The 18,555-nt window shown below is 35.4% G+C and overlaps 1 protein-coding gene across 1 annotated transcript in view; it reads left to right on the top strand.

The window, feature by feature from the left end:
* Positions 1-18,555, top strand: part of KDM4C (lysine demethylase 4C) — a 252,607-nt gene that overhangs the window by 145,817 nt on the left and 88,235 nt on the right. Inside the window, exons 13-15 of the mRNA XM_059492547.1 lie at positions 1,657-1,838; positions 2,679-2,895; positions 3,799-3,875. Coding sequence (XP_059348530.1) covers positions 1,657-1,838; positions 2,679-2,895; positions 3,799-3,875 — 476 coding nt within the window. The remainder of the gene's footprint in view (positions 1-1,656; positions 1,839-2,678; positions 2,896-3,798; positions 3,876-18,555) is intronic.

The following is an 18,555-nucleotide window of genomic DNA, read 5'->3' as shown; positions in this document are numbered from 1 at the left end:
AGAATTATTCAGTGGTGGTAAGGAGTGGTGTAATCAAAGGATGTCAGTTTCCAAGGGGATAATGGGTGTGGAATATAATACAGACCTTCACAACAAATTCTGTGTGCCTCTTTGTTTTCTTCATAAGAGAGAATCAAGCTCTGAATTTTCAGTGAGGTCACAACTGTAATGAAAATATTTTAAATAATGGTACAAGCTCCTGAAGGAAAATAATGTAAAAGGAAAAATTAAAAAAATACCTGTAAGACTGAAGCTGCTAATAAGATGGCTCTTTAAAGGAAAATTTAAATAGGTAGGAAGAGAAATAGAGAAATAATTTTCAGAGGTATGTGTTTTACAGTTCTTTAAAATTGCAAGCAGTAGAAAAAATATGATTGGACAGAATTTTAAAGCAAAAACTTTGTTAAGCTTTTAACTTACAAAGTAAATAGTTCAAAAAGTTATAGAAGTAATGCTGGCATTTTATATGTTCATTTTCTCCTTGTGTTGAGTTGTTTTTTCACTGGTGTTCTTTTGAAGCTAAGATAGCTATGTTTTTAATCAGAAGGTTCTGCTGCTAAATATTGACAGCTTTTTTGCAGTTTTCTTTGTGCCCTTCTACACAGATTATTGGCAAATGTTTATTGAATTGGTATTAGTTCTTTTGAGAAATTATAAAAAAAGGATTAAAAACCACATGCAGGGTATATTTTTGTATTATTACATTTGGTTTGCTTGTACGCAAAGATTTTAGTTGATATTTTATTCAATACTGATAAAACGTTGCAAATTTTATAGTTCTTTTGTAGCAATGTGTGACATTTATCATAGGAGATCCATAAAGCCTCTGCTTTTTCATAAAGTGGAGAAAGAGAGAAAGCAGTCATGGGCTGAAGGAATGTGATGAATCAGCTTAATGTACTTAGATGTTTCTCTGTGTTAGAATTTTCTTCTTCTGAAGTGAACAGTTTTTCTTAAATACATCATTAGAACAGGACTATAAACTGTTTTTGTTGTCTGAATGTTTAATTCAAATCTTTTCACATTTTCTTGTCCTCTTTCACATAATTATTCTGATTGACACCTACCTGCCTTCTCATTGATTGTGAAAGATTTAATAGGCACTGTCCATATGATCCAGCATGCTTCTACTCCATACATCTGCTTCTTAGATCTGATTGTTCCCCATTGCTCCCTGGCTATAATGTTTGCCCTTTTATCCCTTTGGAAAATGAGTGTCACCATCCATGAAGAGTTGTGAGGGGCCATCCTGTGTGAGTACAGTGATTTGTCTGGCACTACTGCTGGGACTCAATACATTCCATCCATAAATAATTTAAAGCTGTGTGCATGGAGGGAGAGGGGATAGAGTTTGGAGCCATTAAAGAGACAGTGGGGGAGTGAGACATAATGTTGTTGATATGAATACGAATTGTAAATGTAGGGCTATATATGCTTTATATGGAGCAGTCAGCTCTTGACAGAGAGAGTCAATGCTTGTCAGAGCACTTAATGGTGAGTTTTTCCTTATACAACATTCTTTTAGACTTCTACATCCATGTTTGCACGCAGACTTCTTGCAAGATTGTTTGATCTTTGTTAGCACACATGACAGAATTCATTGTTGTTTATCTTCATTCCATGACTATAATATAGCCATTGTTTTCTTTCTTTTAGAACTGCCTGAAACAACCTTAATTGAAGAGCAAGTTCAAGAGTCAGAGGCATGGGCCAAGCCTCTGGTCTACCTGTGGCAGACAAGACCACCCAATTTCTATGCTGAAAAAGAATACAATGCAGCTTGTGCGAAAAAGGAACCTCACTGTGCTGTTTGCACTCTTCTTGTGCCATACTATAGGGTAAGCAAGGTTCTCACAGCTTCTGGATGACGTGGGAAATAGCGGTCTGGCTAATTATTTTCCAAGAAATTATAAAAAAGATAAACTTAAGGATTTCATTTTTAAGAGAATAAACAAACTCACTGGCATTTAAGTTAGAACTGGTACTTTGTTCACCTGCATTGATCCTTGGCTGCAGACACTGTGTGCCTCCTACTATCATTTATGAAGGGTTTGTCTTAGTGTGTGTGTGTGTATTTTCCCTTGAAATTATACCTTTTGGTGTGGTGAACCCAGATGGATTTGCATTTTCTAGTTCTTTCCTTATATGTCCATCTCCAAATACTTTTTATCAGAGCCTCTTTTATGCTGCCTTCCTTCAGTGTTGAGGAAATAAGTGTTTTCACAGTACTTAGGCCTTCTCAGGTAAAATATTCCCTCGGAAACTGTCCAGTGCAGAGCACTGTTTGACTCTGTCTTGTGGGATTATTGTGTCAAATGGCAAGAAAAATGGTGGTGGAGTACTATGTTGCTAATTGGGACGTCCTAAACTGGAGTTTCCTCAGCATGGGAACCAGGAAAAAAGCCTTTATTGCACTGGACTGAGTTAAATGGCCCAAGAGGTACAGTATCACTGCAATAACACTGGTTTGCAGGCTGATTGCAATTCCAGATTTCACAGTTATTTGGAGCAGTGAAGGTAGGATGACTATGATAAATACTTGAAAGCAGTTAATTTTCTCATGAAACTGTTACGCTTCCTACAAAAGTTGGGAGGGGTAGAATAGTTTCATCATGGTCACAAGGAAGAGTAAGACTCTAGTTTCTTTTACTTTAATATAGATTTTGTTTATTTTCCAGCCAGACAATCAGGATGAAGAAAGTGCTACTTTCAGTGAAGCAAACTCAGCAGAAACATTGATGGCAGAAAATGTGAAGACTAAACCTCTTATTCCAGAGATGTGTTTTATTTATAGTGAAGAAAACACTGAAAACTATCCATCAAATGCCTTTGTTGAAGAAGATGGGACAAGTCTTCTGATTTCATGTGCAAAGTGTTGCGTACGGGTTCATGCAAGTAAATAATCTAATTGTTCTGTTGCCAGAAATGTAATTTAAAATTTTGCTTTATTGATTAATAATAGTTAGATAGGCTTCTAGCATGTCTTTAAAACTGCTTGAAGAACATTTCCATTTGTAATGCTTCAATCACTGGCTAATTTTATTTGAAAACTGCATAATATTTTCTATAACCTACAGTTGCTGTGAAATAAGTGAAGAATTAACTGTCTTGTAAACTTTCATTGATCACAAACTTCTGATCTTTTTTCTATTCTAGTTATTTAATTACTCTTTTGCTTCTCTATTTTAAATCACTGTGCAATGCTGTTGTGTCCTTATTAAGTAGTTAGGGTAAAATTCTCCTGAAAGACTTGTGAATATTGCTGTTAAATTTGGGGATACAGTATTTTCCTTCACTTAGCATTCTTTTTTATTGCAAGAGTAACTGATGAATGCATGGATTTTTCTGCAGTGTCTCCTAAAGACTGTAGAACTTTAACAGTTGAGTTTAAGTAGTCCATGAGATACTTGGGAATATGGTATATTTGCCCAGAATAAATGTCAGTATATTAAGTCAAAATTTTACTTCAGGGAGAGTTGATGATATGATATTGCAATGATAAAAATAAGAAATTCATTGTGATTTTGGTTTTTTGTGTGCTTGGAGTTTTTGTTTTTCAGTTCTGTTTGCTGGGTGTTTGTTTTGGTTTTCTTATGGTGGTTTTTGTGGGTTCTTTTTATTTAGGTTAGGGAAGATATATTTTATAGACTATGACATTAGCAGTAGGCCTAGATTGTAAAAATCTCCTTTGTTACGTGACAGAGGAGATTTTTATTAAAGGTTTATGTATAATTGAATTGTATTACATCGTTGTTAAAAAGGCAGGATATAATAATCAATCTAGCTCTCTTATTCTAGGTTGCTATGGTGTTCCTTCTCATGAAATCCATAACGAGTGGTTGTGTTCTCGATGCAGAAAAGAAGCCTGGACAGCTGTAAGTTGTTTAGCTGTCTAACACACTAGAGATTAAGGGAGGAAAAAAAGGTAGCATGTGCATTATTTCATGTGGTATGTAGCCTGCATATTTTTTCTGATCATGCTTGCTGGGGAAAACCTATTTGTAAAATATGATAATATTTCAGTGCAAAATGTAATGGCATTTTGATACACAAACTTGGAGTAGTTTCATGGACTCCTGAAAAGGATTGGTTAACAGGACATAGTTTTGTGAAAAACTATAGTGTTTGAGCAAAACTGAAAATTAAAATGCATGTAAAGCAGAGAAAATATTTCATTGGTTACTAGAATACCCTATTTCAGTTTCCTTTTCAGACAGTCATGAATTTGAGGATCTTCTGAAATACTTTTGTGACTAATGTTCTAGATTCAGGGGAATATCAAGGGGAAAATTGTAAGTCTGTTGTTATGAGCCCAGAATTTAATTATCAGTTAAACAAACAGGGTTAGAAAGCCCTGCTACTCTATCAAAAATTGAAAAATTTTAATTTCTTTCAGGGAAATTACAGCTATGATGTGGAAGTAGGAAAGTTCTAAGGAACACATCTTTATTCATGAAATACCATTTATGACTAAATCACATAGTTTTGTTAAAGACACTTAAAAAATTAAGATGCTGCCTTGGGACCTGATATTAACTACAATATGAAAATAACAAAATGACACGTTTGAGTGGAAATTCGGAGTGTCTTTTGACTCTAGTACATTTTTAAAAAGTCACTGAAAAAATTGTAAAGCAAAATCCAGTCTTAAAATTTCTTAATTATATGTTGTAGAAAGGATTCTTAAATTGTTCTAAGGTTTTAAGATTACAAATAATCTTGAAGTGGTCATTTAGGTGGCAGCAGTAAGTGAATGATAAGAACAACAGTGAAGGGTCTGATGAGTCATTTATACTAACACTTGTGAAAAACATTAATTTGAGAAGAATTATTCACATTTTAGTGAACAAGTTTGGGGTTATTCTCATATGATGTGCATAAGTTTCTGATAATAAGGAAAATTTGAATTTAAGGGAAAGTACTTTTTAGCCAAATTATTTCAGAAGATGAGATGAAGTAGTGAAAGATATATCAAGATCATATGGGAATTAGCTGAATGAAATTTTTATGTGATGAGGTTTTAGAACTGGTGACATGTTCACTTTGTGAACGGAGTGGTCACAACTGCAGCTGGCAACAGGAACTACTGCTTAGATAGAGTTGGCCATATTATGTCTGCATAGCTGACAGCTCTTAAGTAATCTCCCTATCTCTGCTGAACTTCATATCATTTATTTTTCAATAAACTTTAACACTTTGGTAGCATCACATTATATATACACCCCCAGTTCCTGCGCATTCTTCCTAAACTGCTTAAAGTACACCTGTTTAGTTTTCCACAAGCACACTCTAGAAAATGTAGAGAAGGCCCAGTATATTTCTGCACTTTATAAGCTAGCTAACAAGAAGATGATATGACTGAAAGAGAGCACCATTTTCACCATGTAAAGACCAGACAGTATGTGTTATTGGACATTGAGACAATTTTTTAGTGTAAGCTTTACCTGTCCATATATTTAACTGAATTGCTGTAATTTTTTGTGTGTACTGATTATTGTAGAGTTGAATTGTTAAAGCTACAAAATCATCTTTCTGTAGCTCTGTTTTGGTAACCTGAATGAAATGAATTTGTACCCCAAGAGAGTCCTTCATTCAAATATGCTTGTGGAATAAAGTTCCATCTTAATGCCTTAAATCAGCATTAGGTTGGAAAATTTTAATGAAATACTGAAGATTGACTAGACCTCTAGACTAGAAATATGTTTACTTACAAACTTGTCCTCTTCTCTGCTGTCTTTTAGTCTTTGTCACTACATGTCATTCACATGCTACCACATTCACTTTGTTACTACGTGCTATTCACATATTCTTTTTCACCTGCAAGACGTAGGAGCAATAAATAGATAGTACTCATCTGCTACCCAAGAAAAATAGTAGAAATCCTGTTTCAGGGAAGTGAATGACGCTTTGTTAAATACAAACACATGAATGATAACAAAGTCACTTTTTTTATAATATGGTCTTTCAAAAGTTTTGACATGCCAGTCTTGCACTAATAGCAGTCTCAGAGCTATTAGTGATTACAAGAGTTTGCAGAGCTTAGGTGAAGTGACATCAGCCTGGAAAATACGTTGTTGTTTTTTATAAAGATACAGAATGGGTGATGCGAGGAAGTAGATGGCAGTCAACCTATCTCTGATAACAAGAAAAATATTGAACAAGTGCTGGATCTCTCAATTTCCACAAACCTAGACAATGACAGAATCCTAAGAGGTGTCTATTGAAGTACAGGCCACTGATTTTTTTGCTGTGGCAGATCATGGGAGTAAGAAATAAGCAAAAGATTTCATGCATCCTAACTTTCGGATGCTTTTGATGGTATTTTAAATTCTGATATTGGCAGTGTCAGAAGAGAGATGATGAAAATAATATTTAACAAACACATAGCAATACAGATTTACTCTCAACCTTAATATCTCAGACCAGCAACCATCATTCTCATGGGACTCTTAATGGTTTTAAGGGAATACATTTCTGACCATCATTTGCTGATTACTTTTCATGTCATTATGGCACATATGTGGAAATCTAAACTACTTTAAGCAGTCTGCTTTAAGCAGTTTAGGATGAATGCACAGGAACTGGGGGTGTTTATATAATGTGATGCTACCAAAGTGTTAAAGTTTATTGAAAAATAAATGATATGAAGTTCAGCAGAGATAGGGAGATTACTTAAGAGTTGTCAGCTATGCAGACATAATATGGCCGACTCTACCTAAGCAGTAGTTCCTGTTGCCAGCTGCAGTTGTGACCACTCCGTTCACAAATTGCACATGTCAACAGTTCAATAGAATCCGAAACATGACATGAGGATGCTTAAGCTTTGTGTTAGAAGCAAAGCCTGGAAAAAAAATCCATGGAACAATCTGTCTGCTCTTTTCGGCTTTGGTAAGAGTCCAGCTGAAGAACTGTAACAGTAGACATAAAATGTTTAAATACCATGATGGAAGATACAAGAGTTGCAACTGAAATTGCAAGAAACCAAAATTCTTTTAATAATTCCTGATTTATTTCAACCATTCCACAAGGGAGGATGGAAAAGTTTAACATTCTTAGTATAGTGAGGGGAAGGCAGAAAGGAAAAAAAGTCACATTCTGTAATGTAAAATTGTGTGTGTATAATTAAGAGTAACATAAGCAATTGCCATTCTGGAATTTTTTCCTCTTCTGTCTCATCAGATTGTCTCCAGGAGTAACTTGTACCCATTACTCTTCATATTTTGCACTTGACTCCTTCTAAGAAAGGGAATGTATCTTGTCTTTTAGGGACAAGATGACTTGTAGAGACTTTAAACTGCATCACCAGAAGTTAATACCAGGATTTTTAAATTAATTTTTATGTCTAAAACTAGTTAAAGACAGGGCTGGGATATATAGATTTTATAGAAGGTACTTCTTTAAGACTTTTGAAAACATGTTATGGAAACATTTTTCAGGAATAGTTGAAGAAGACTTGATTGTACTTTGAAGCAGAATGATAAAATAGACACTGAATTTTGTTTTTTCTGTAGTTTTCTATTGCTTGCTTCCATAGTATTACTCATTGCAAACAATGTGGATGTAGTTGTCTTTGGGGAAAACTATTAGTTTGGTATCGAACTTAGGTATGCTAGTATATTTTTGCTTGTGTGGAACCTCAGTCCTAACATCAGCATGATAATAATTGCTGATATGTATTTCATACTATTTGTCATTTTAGGGTAATGTTTCTGTCCCTTCAGAGTTTGGATGATAACCTTAGATTATCCTAACAGCTTTCTCTTCAAAATAGGACAATACTTTTATCTAATCCTAGAATTATACTTAAGATAATATGGTTCTCTTTTAACCAATCTTCTGTACATTGAAAATGACAAGTTAAATATACTGCTATCCCAAAGTACTACCTTCCCTTTTGAAAATCAGCAATTCAAGTTAGTCCTACCTACAACCTAAAGTTTGATGCTTCTTTTGAATTAAATGCAGATGTTTGTTTTCTGAATCAATTTTGAAATTTTCATAATTTTTTCATATAATCATAGAATACCAGGTTGGAAGGGGACCTCAAGAATCATCTGGTCCGACGCCTCTTGGCAAAATCACAGTCTAGACAAGATGGCCTAACACCCTGCTCAGATGAATTTCAAGTGTTTAGCTTGAAATAGGGAAATTCACCAGTTCTCTCGGGAGGTTATTGCAATAGTTTTTGCTGTGAAATTGCTTGTGTCTAATTATATTGTCTCCAGGAATAACTTGTACCTATGTGACTCCTTGTGAGAAAGGGAATCTCCATCTTCTTCATAGCCACCCTTTAAATGCTGGAACCTGATCAAGTCTCCCCTAAGCCTTTACTGGTGCTGAACAAACAACTTCCCAGACCTTTGGTTCTCTATATGGCCCTTCTCTGGGCCTCTCCAGCCTGGCTACACCTTTTTTGACCAAAACTAAACACAAAATGTGTCTTCTATACCTGTTGTTTTACATATATTATTTTAATTGTATTTTTACTTGCTGTGTAGTACCATGAGTCTCTCTGGAGAGGGAGATGAAATTAAAGAAAATTCCTTATTTGCATAACCTTTTCTTTTTTTTTACTGCAGGGAATATACTGTGAGTGTATTCTACATTCCAGCTGACACAGTTGAGACTTCAAGTTTTTACATGAATTAAATGAAAAACCACATTAATCTAAATTTTTATTCTGGATAATCATTGCTAAAAAACTGCAGCTGTTGCAGAAGATCTGAAACAGATTTGGCTCTCTGTGGGAATTAGATATACACATGCCTTCCAGAATTTACTTTTTGTATCTCAGAATACACAGTATGGGAAGATTTACTTATTAGGAAGTACTGACTCCTTGAAAGTCCAACTTCCTGGATGTTTGAAATTGTTTTCCCTATGCTTCATTATGATTCATAGGGGAAGGGGATTAAGCTGAAGATGACCCATCTGAGAAGTTCCCTTCTGGCTAAGGCATTAAATCCTGAAGAGAAGGTTGATTGGAAAACAATGAGAAATAAAGTTTTGTGTCATGAAGAATATAATGGAAGTTGTGAAACATTGGTACAACCTTGTTTCAGAGTTAATTTCTTAGGAGAAAAAAATCCTTCTCATTCCTCTGCTTACAAAAATTGTTTTAAAATCTGTTTAATGATACTTTCTTAAAATCACAGCAGTTACGTTAACTTCATGGAAAATTTGATGTCTATTAGGCTTCTGTATGTCAGTATGACTTTGCAAAGCAAGGAAGCATGAGAGCACTGTAGGAATGAGAGCTCTCTTAATAGCTAAATAAAACTTTATTGTGTATGGATCCCAACTATGAAAATTATTAATATACAGAAATAGAAAAATACCTATATGGGTTTAGATTGGCAGAGCCAGATTTTTCCTTGATAGCTATTCCAGTTTATATTATCAGACGAAACCAATTTTGAGATTCAGAAGCATACTGTTTTCTTGCAGTTTCAGCATTTTAAGTAGCTGGAGAAGTATGCTTTACAATAATTTATGTCAAATTTTCACCCTCTAGGATATACCTGCATTCATGATAGATAATACGTCTTTATATTCTACTAGGCAGTAGGTCCTGATAAGAGTTATTGACAGAAGAGTGATACAGAATGGTCTATGCTAATGGGCAAAAATGGCCATAAATCAATCCCCCAAAACAATATAAAAAAATAAAATTATATTTAATAAGTCATCTGCATGGATCCTGAAAGTGTAACTGAATTCTTATAAAGTGCCTTGATTGAGAACGAACACCTCATTAATCTTAAATGCTTCAGCTGGAAAGAGTGAAGTCAGGAAGAATAATGACTGGCATTACAGAGAATGCAATGTACTGTACAATGAGCAAAGATGTGGTCACCCAACAGCTATAGTACATAAACATGGAGTACCTTTGTTATTTAGACTACAAAAAATTTGGGAGAGGAAAGAAATAGAAAGGAGTGCAAGTCAGGAAACGGGTAAGTACACTTCAATGGCTTGCTTCATGATCAGGTAGATTATGATCATAAGGCTACTAAGAAAGAGGCTGTGTGACTTTTCACAAGTGATTCTTACATTGTTCTCCACAGCACTGCAGAAACTGTTAAGTACCTCATCTGGTTAGCTGGCACTGATTTTGAGAACAGATCCTATGTTGAAATAGCTTAGCAGAATTTCTTTTTCTATAGATAAGCTTTTTCATGCTTTGTATATTACTTATGGATAATTAGTCTTTGGGTTTATTTACATTTATGGTTAGAGTAGCCCCCTATGTAATTTGAAGGATTTTTAGTTTCTTTTTCCCAAAGGCATCAGAAAGTGACATCAAAGAGCTTTTCCACATTCCTGCTTACAAACTGCCCTATTCCACTCCACTGAAAATAATGATTTTGAACGTTCTTTTTGTAGTGGTGCCCTTCTCACTAATATGGTGTCGTAATTTCCATTATAAACTGCTGTTTTCAGAGCCTGCTGTCTGCCAAAATTAACTCAATATGTGTGAGTTGGTGATACAGTGTCTTAATTTTCAGACTGATTTTTCTACCAAGCTTTAGATGCATTTGAATATTGTTAATAAAAGAAACTACGGGACAGGAAAATCTGGCTATAATAGAAAAATTAAAACCCTGAATATTTCTGTGGTTTTTTGTTTTCAGAAAAATAAGACCTGATTATTATTCTTTAAAAATCTTTATTTTTTATTTTTAAAAATCTGAACTTTTGCAAACCTTCTCTCCAAAAAAGTTGACTTACTGTGAGAATTTTAAATGTTGATGTCCATGTATGGACTCAGATGTGGGGAGCATTGTATTTCCTTGTGATTTTGGTATTATACTAGTTACAGGTTATTTATTGCTTGCAAAACTCAACCTTTGAAATAACATATTTTAACAGGCTTGTAAATATGGGGTTTCTCTGATGCTGTCACAGAAGCCAAACTGAAGACCATTAAACTAAAAAAAGTGTTTTTAACGTAAACGCCATAAGGCTCAAACCCAAAGCTCATTTTGACTTTTCATTCACTTCGCTGGAGTTTGCCAAATCAACCTTTGCCACTGATACCCATGGGAAAAGATTTGGTTGCTTCCAGCTATGTGGGTATTCTCATATTACAAGGAAGAGATTCCCTGCAGGGTTGGTGATTCAGTGAATTATGATTTCAGTCAGATGTAGTTTGAATCTGGTCCTGCTTGGAGATGGAATTGGACCAGAGAACCTCTCTCAAATTAATCCAATCTTAATTTATCCTCAAAGACCATATCTGATCTCTAGAGGTAGTGCTGCGAAGTCATTGAGAGGAAAAACATGCTATAAAAAGCCAGTAGCAGGATGTCTTGACCTGGCCAGCTTGTATTTTGCTGTTTTCTTAAAGGTACAGCTTCTGAAGGTACTCAGGTTAAAATCTAATATTTACTGCCTACAATACTGGGAATAAGCCTACAATTTTTTATCATATATAAATATGTATTAGATACACTGTCATTCCTGTTTTGTTTGCTAAGCATTTACTCTTAGTGTTCATAGAATCATAGAAATGTTGGAAGGGTCCTAATGGATTTAGTTCAACACCCTACCATAGACATGGTCTTTCACTAGACCAGGTTGCTCAGGGCCGCATCCAATCTTGAATATTTCCAGGAATGTCTGGAATTTCCTGAAATATCTACAACTTCTCTGAGCAACCTGTTCCAGTGTCCCACCACCCTCATGATGAAGAATTTTTTTCTTATATAACCTACACCTATGCTCTTTCAGTTTGAAGCCTTGCCTTATCATCCTTCTTGTAGCCCCCTTTAGGTCATGGAAAGTGCTATAATGTCTCCCTGAAGCTTTCTCTTCTTCAGGCTGAACAACTCCAACTCTCAGCCTGTCTCCACAGGAGAGGTCCTCCAGCCTCCTGATCTTTTTCTTGGCCTTCTGTGGACCCACTTCAGCAGGTCTTTCTTGTGGTCCCAGAGCTGGATGCAGCTGTTGGGGTCTCTTTGAGGGCCAGAATCACCTCCATTGATCTGCTGACCACACTATTTGTGGTGCAAGCCAAGGTGTGGCTGGCTTTCTAGATTGTGAGTCAGCTCACACTGAGCTTCCTGTCAACCAGCAGCCAGCCCCAACTGTTTCTCACCTGGACTGGCCTTGATAGTTTTCTCCACCCAGCCTGTATTTGTTTTTGGAATTGCCCCAGGTGTGTTCCTCTGTGTAAAAGTGATTTTTGCAGTCTCTTAATATTTTGCAGGAAGAATTATCAGTTTTGTATTTTCAATGGCTTATTTATTAACGTTTTGGGAAAGGTAATCTCATTCCTTTTGACTCCAAAGGAGAAAGTGTAATCTTTCTTGTTCAATTATATGGGAACAGTTGCTCTTTCTACTATAAGGATTTTCTAGATCTGAGTGACTAATAACCACTATGACAGAAATTACTTCAACTTCAGGCATCTAATAGTCTCCATTTTATACTTTATGGATGTGTGTTACTTCATATATGTACATTCTAGGGAGAAAGGACATGTAGTACCCACTCCTGTCAAGTTGTGTGAGTTTTTTTACTCCAGTTACCTGAATGAATATATTGATTCTAATTTCAGTCTCAGCCTCAGTTCTCATTCCTTCTCTGGCTTTCGAATTGTCTCAATATTCCCATTTTCCATCTCAACCCCCCTTCCCTGTCATTTTGAAGTCTTCTTATCCTAGCCAGCTCTCTCCTGCTCTTTGTGGTGTTAGAGATCACTGTTAATAATCCTATGGACAGTGTAGTGAAGCACTACTTGCTCTTTCTTTACATTAGTATAATAAGGGAGCTGCAACTGCAAGAAAATTGTTGACTATCCCGAAGTCAAGGGCAGGGCAGACTGATTGTTTGCAGGATTAGGTTACTAAAATGTGGAAATTAAGTAGCTGATGATTTGTAAACTTTAATTTCCAAAGGTGGATGTCTTGAACAGACTTAGATGCAACTGCAAGAGTAAAGTGTTCATCCATAAAAAGAAGTAGGGCCACCTTCTATTTTCAAGAACATACTTTAAGCTTGTAGCCAAAGATCTTTCCACATGTTCAATAGGTATTAGCCTGTGGTTGGTGTCTCTTTCAAGGAGTTACTCAGCCTCCATAATCAGTGTGAACTTTAATCACTTAAAATACAAATGAAGGTTGTGGCTTATACTGGTAGCATCTAGCAACTCTGTTAAGAGTGGTGCTCCTTGTCAGGAAACTGAATCTGAATATTTTATTAGATAAACATGAATTTTTCTGAAGTTTATTATTTTTTACAAATATTTTATCACTGAAAAAAAGAAATTTGTCTCTGAAGGTAATAGCTCAAAGTGGATACAGTAGTGGACTTTGAATTGGAATTCAGTAATTTCAAAAGCTATTTTCCAAGTGAAAATTATTCCCTTGGTGTAGAAAAATTAGCATATTCATTAGTGGGCCATAGCTGAAAACAACATTTTCAAGAGAAGCACCAACCCATTTCTTTTTACACAAGGATAAATATAGACACAATTATGAATAAGCTGGGAAAAGGAGATGGATAAAATGTAGCAATGCCATATCCAAATGCACATCTGTGTTAATAGTACTAGGAGTGTGACCTTGGGCATTACAATGCAATGGAGAAAAGAGATGGAAGACTAATGATATCTATTTTCAGTTCAAAGGTTTCTATCTATAAAGCTAACCAGAATGGCTTGAAGAAAACAAAATATGTTTAACAGCCAAAGCCCAACAATTTTTATCTATTTGACCTAGCTGTAGCGGAGTTGAACATTAGATACCTGTTTTGATTTGTTGTTTTTAGAGGAGACTAGTAAATTGGTATTATTGTGACTCATCTTTGGAGCAGTTGACTCTTGAAACTGTTTTGACCTCTTATTAAAAATATTTCGGGGAAAAAACCAAGCCCAAAACCTTTCCTAACCACTTCTCTTAGGTTTTTATATGCTAGTTGAAGTCAATTGGCTTGAGCTGATAAAAAATGGTGGGAATACATTACTTACTGAATAGGTAGTGTCCTAATTGCTGCTTAAGATATTATCAAGGAGTAGTGACTTTAAATTGTCCAAAGGTTTAGGTTAGATATAAGGAAGAAATTCTTTACCTTGAGGCTTGCCAGAAAAGTGGTGGATGCCCTATCCCTGGAAGTGTGCAAAGCCAGTTGGATGGGGCTCTGAGTAACCTGGCCTGGGAAGGTGTCCCTGCCTATTGCAGGAAAGTTGGCCTAGATGATCTTTAATGTTCTTTCCAATGCAATGCTTCAAATAACTATCCAAAATTTATTGAAGCTACTTGAAAATATTACTTCAGGTAAAATCACTGCTAAATAAAGCTGTGGCAATAAAGTTATCATAACAGCTTGTTAAGTGAATGATAATAATATATTAGTAAAGCTTTTTTTGTTTGTTTGTTTGTTTTTTGGGATCACAGATTGAGAAAATTAAATATATATGATATGTAATATATATTTCAGTGTGTGCTTAGTGCCAAGCATTTGGATTTTCCTTAATATCTAGGTAGTGTTTCTGCACATGAGTTTTTAAAACTGCAGATTATGTAGACCAGTAAGATGTGTTAGAAGAATTAAACTAAAGTCTGTTCTGGTCTGTTATTACCTCGTTCACAGCAAGAAATTAATACCTGATGAAGAATATGTGTCTTGAGCAGGCATTCCTAATGCTTTCTCAATCTCCTACGATGTGGAAATAAGAAATTGTCTTAGCCAAAGGCAGTATCTTTCCTTAGTAGAAAGTAACTTTGTTGGATTTCTTTTTCATTAACTTAGGCAGATTCTTTCTCCACTAGTGTAAAATTTTTGCACCCACATCTGGCAAACAGACACATACTGTGTGAAGAATCTTTCTGGGTTTTTTTGTTTCTTTCTTTGTTTTGAATCTGCTACTAGTTTCCTTCAATAGCAACTATCTTCTTATTGAAGTACCAAGCCATGCCCTTTTCCAAGTCTCATTTTTCCAGTTGGATCTGTCAAACATTACACAGTCTTTTTATTGCCTTGACCAGCCTGCAGGGTTATCCCTTTTGCAGAAGCTGTAGCAGAAGATGTTAGCTGAAGACAAACTTTCAGCTTATTTTTAGTGAGGCCTGTGAAGTAAGAGCAATCAGAAATGAACAAGATATTAATAAATTACTGTGATAACTTGGAAAACAAGATATAACTAGAGAAAATTGTAAAGATACTGAAGCTAGAATACAGACAAAGGATTGCGGAGCAGTGATGTCAGCTGTTGCTGTAGAAAAGATCTTGGAGATTATTATCCATGTGCTACATAAGTCATGGCTGTGTAAGCACATCTCCCCAGATGTGGGATAAAAATGAAATATATTTTCCCTGACACCACTGAAGATCTCTTCTCATTGCATTTCAGAAGGGAGAACGTGGCCACAGATGAAGTCGCTTACGTGGAAAAATAGTGGTTGTTTAACCAACTAAGGATCTATAGATGGAAAATGGCAAAAAAAGAAAGGGACAATATGGGGCTTTTGATGTTTATCATGTGTAAAGTAAAAAGGAGAAGACTTAAGCAGGGTATCTAGTTGAAGGAGAAGACTTAAGCAGGTTGCTAGTTTAAATTAAAAGCTCCATAATGGCATGGATGCCAAAGAGCTGCAAGAGATTATTAGGTTGCTTATGGAAGCTACATTTTAAGAGGAAATTTTTGAAAATGTGTCAGTCACAATTTATTAAGAGAAACATATATTTTACGTTGTCTTCCACTGACATAAGCTTGAGTTTCTTTTTCATTTAACTGAGTAAGTGTAATTATATGGAGATGCTATTTTAATTTACAGGACCTTAGCAAAGAAGAAATAGCAGTTTAACAAGAAAGAGGATTGTGTGGTGCATAATCATAGTTTTCAATAAAAATAACTGTTAGATGACTTAATGTATATTCCTCTGCTATGGCTTGGCAGAATTCTACTGCCTTGCTGTGTCACACAGCTTCCTGTCTCCTATGGAGGCAGGTATTGCTAATGAAGTAGGTATGGGGATATGGAAGTGTAAAAACTGGTTTTTATAAGTGTTACTGTGAATATGACTGAATTCTGGCAGACACTAAAAAAATACCCAAAGATAAGCAACTGTATTCATTTTAAAATATAAATGAGTGTAAACAGGCTCGGGTTTTGCATAATATTTATCCATGCAACAAAAATTAATATGCAGCTTTGCCTGAGTAGCAACATATCCTTCCAAAAAAGGTTATCCATCTTTTGGATGGATGTACCAAAGGAAGCATGGTTAATTCACGCTGACTTGAGGTTTTTCCGCCAGTTTCTTGAAGTGATTGAAGCACAGAAGTGAGATTAGGGTTGATGGTTGAAGAAATGGTTTTTTTTGGGAAAAAAGGGGAAACATTTACTTCAGAAATAATGAATATGATATGTATTGTTATGAAAAAAAGCATAATTTCCACAAAAAAGCTGAAAGATAAAAGGAATGTTACTGTATAAAACTTGTGAATTAAATATGGATGTGGAGATATCTTACTTTATACAGGTACTGTAAGAGAAAAAGCCTTATTGTAATTCTAGAATGTTATGGAGATTTTTAAGGAGATGAGCAATTTAAAATGGTCTAAGATTTAATTTAGATATGTATAAAATAATATGCTTATGAAATTATTATTTAATGCAAATACGAATGACAAAATTACTTGTTTAAAGGATTTGCAAAGTAATAATGAATAAGAGATTGGATACCTTCTAAAGTGATGCTTTATAATGAAATACATTCTTTTCCTGATTTTTACATAATAGGCTGACAGCAGGTAGTCAGGGATGCACAGACATGCTCTTTCTTTTTGAGAACACAGAACCAGAGAATCATAGAAGGGTTTGTGTTGGAAGGGACCTTTAAAGGTTATTTAGTCCAAATTCCCTGCCATAAGCAGGGACATTCTCAACTAGACTAGTTTGCTCAGAGCCCTGTGTGACCTGACCTTGAATGTTTCCAGGGATGGGGCATCCACTGCCTCTCCAGGCAATCTGGTCTGCTGTTTGACTATCCTTACTGTTAAAAACTTTTCCTTATGTCTCATCTGTAATGATAATGTATTTAAAACCATTTCTCCTTATAAAATGTTTTTCCCATCTTTTTTATAAGCCCACTTTAAGTATTCTAAGGCCACAATGAGGTCTTCCCAAAGCCTTCTCTACTTTTCTCCAGGCTGAACAGCTCTCTCAGCCTGTCTTCATAGGAGACATGTTTTTGGAGCGCTGGACTACCTCAGCAGGTCTATGTCCTTCATGGATAATAACATGGGTAGTAGTTACTAGTTCACATGCTATTTCACTGCCACCCATGGCATGTATACATTTGTTAGGAATATTAGTCTCTGTAAATGTCAGGTTCTCTGAGTTTCATTAATTGTAGTATATTGAGTCAGGTTAAGCTAATAGCCATGTCGCCTGTATATAGGAATATATATTGCAATGCAGACATAATAAACAAAATAGTTTTAATGGGTTTTAAACCTGTGTTCCTACCCACACAGTTTTGTTATGAACACTGGTGAACTTGACTAGTTCTTAGGGATCTAATTGTTTATAGTCTGTTTCCAGCAGACGGTGAACAAGTACCCACCAACACTTTCTGCTCACCAAAGATACATACAGGTGTTTCTGTAGAGGACATAATATTTGGTTCTATAGGTCCTGCATAAGGGTAATTTTTTAAAGCTTCTAATGAGGACATTTAGAGCCACCTTCTCTTTTCCTTGGGCTGCTCTCCTCCATTTAATTTTCCCTCTATTTTTTTTCTTTTCTATTTTTAGCCTAATGTCAAAGCTCTGTGGTTGGTAGGTAAATATATGACTTCTGTTTCTTTCTGTGCTGCTTTACCTTAATTTCTTTGTAAAATTTATTTGTAAAATTACCTTAGGGCCTTGGATTCTCAGTCTGGCTACATTAGTAAGTTCCATAGCAGATGACCTGATGAAAATTTTTTGTAAAAGTGAAAAATATCCATTAGAAGCAGAAAAATGTTATCATTTGTCAAGTAACAAATTTTTAATTGGCGTAAGAATGTCAAAGCTCTTAAAATAGGAGCCAATGCACTCTTTGTTTTGCAAAGCAGAGTTAAAGTATTTTTGTGGCCAGTGTTAAGAAGGTGCTCAGGTTAGCAAGAATTTGTGAACTTTCACATTTGAAAGTGGAGAATGGAACTTTCTCCCTGCACGAATTTTTGATGAGTTAGACTTATGCTCTTTTCCCCAGTCTGCAGATATTACTCTGTCTATAAATCGTGAAAGTTCATGCTCTGCAGAACTGCTGTCTTGGCTTAAGACAGTTTAAGGAGCTGGACACTCTAAAATTAATTACCTCCTCTTACCAACCCCTTTCCACCCATAAGGAACATATACGAGTTAACGTAGGTGAAAAAATAACAGTTTACTAAAAAGGAAAACAGCAACAAGCAAAAAAAAATAAATTAAATAATCACTAGATACAAAATTACTAATCTCCTGAAACCCCAGGAAACAAAAAGAGACCCAAAGTGGTGGAAATAGCATTTACAAGATGGTGCCCTCCAGGATGCCTGTGTGGCTTGAAAGACATGGGGAGA

The sequence above is a fragment of the Ammospiza nelsoni genome, chromosome Z (assembly GCF_027579445.1).
Source record: "Ammospiza nelsoni isolate bAmmNel1 chromosome Z, bAmmNel1.pri, whole genome shotgun sequence".
Classification (NCBI taxonomy): Eukaryota; Metazoa; Chordata; class Aves; order Passeriformes; family Passerellidae; genus Ammospiza; species Ammospiza nelsoni.
This window is presented reverse-complemented; position numbering and strand designations above follow the sequence as displayed.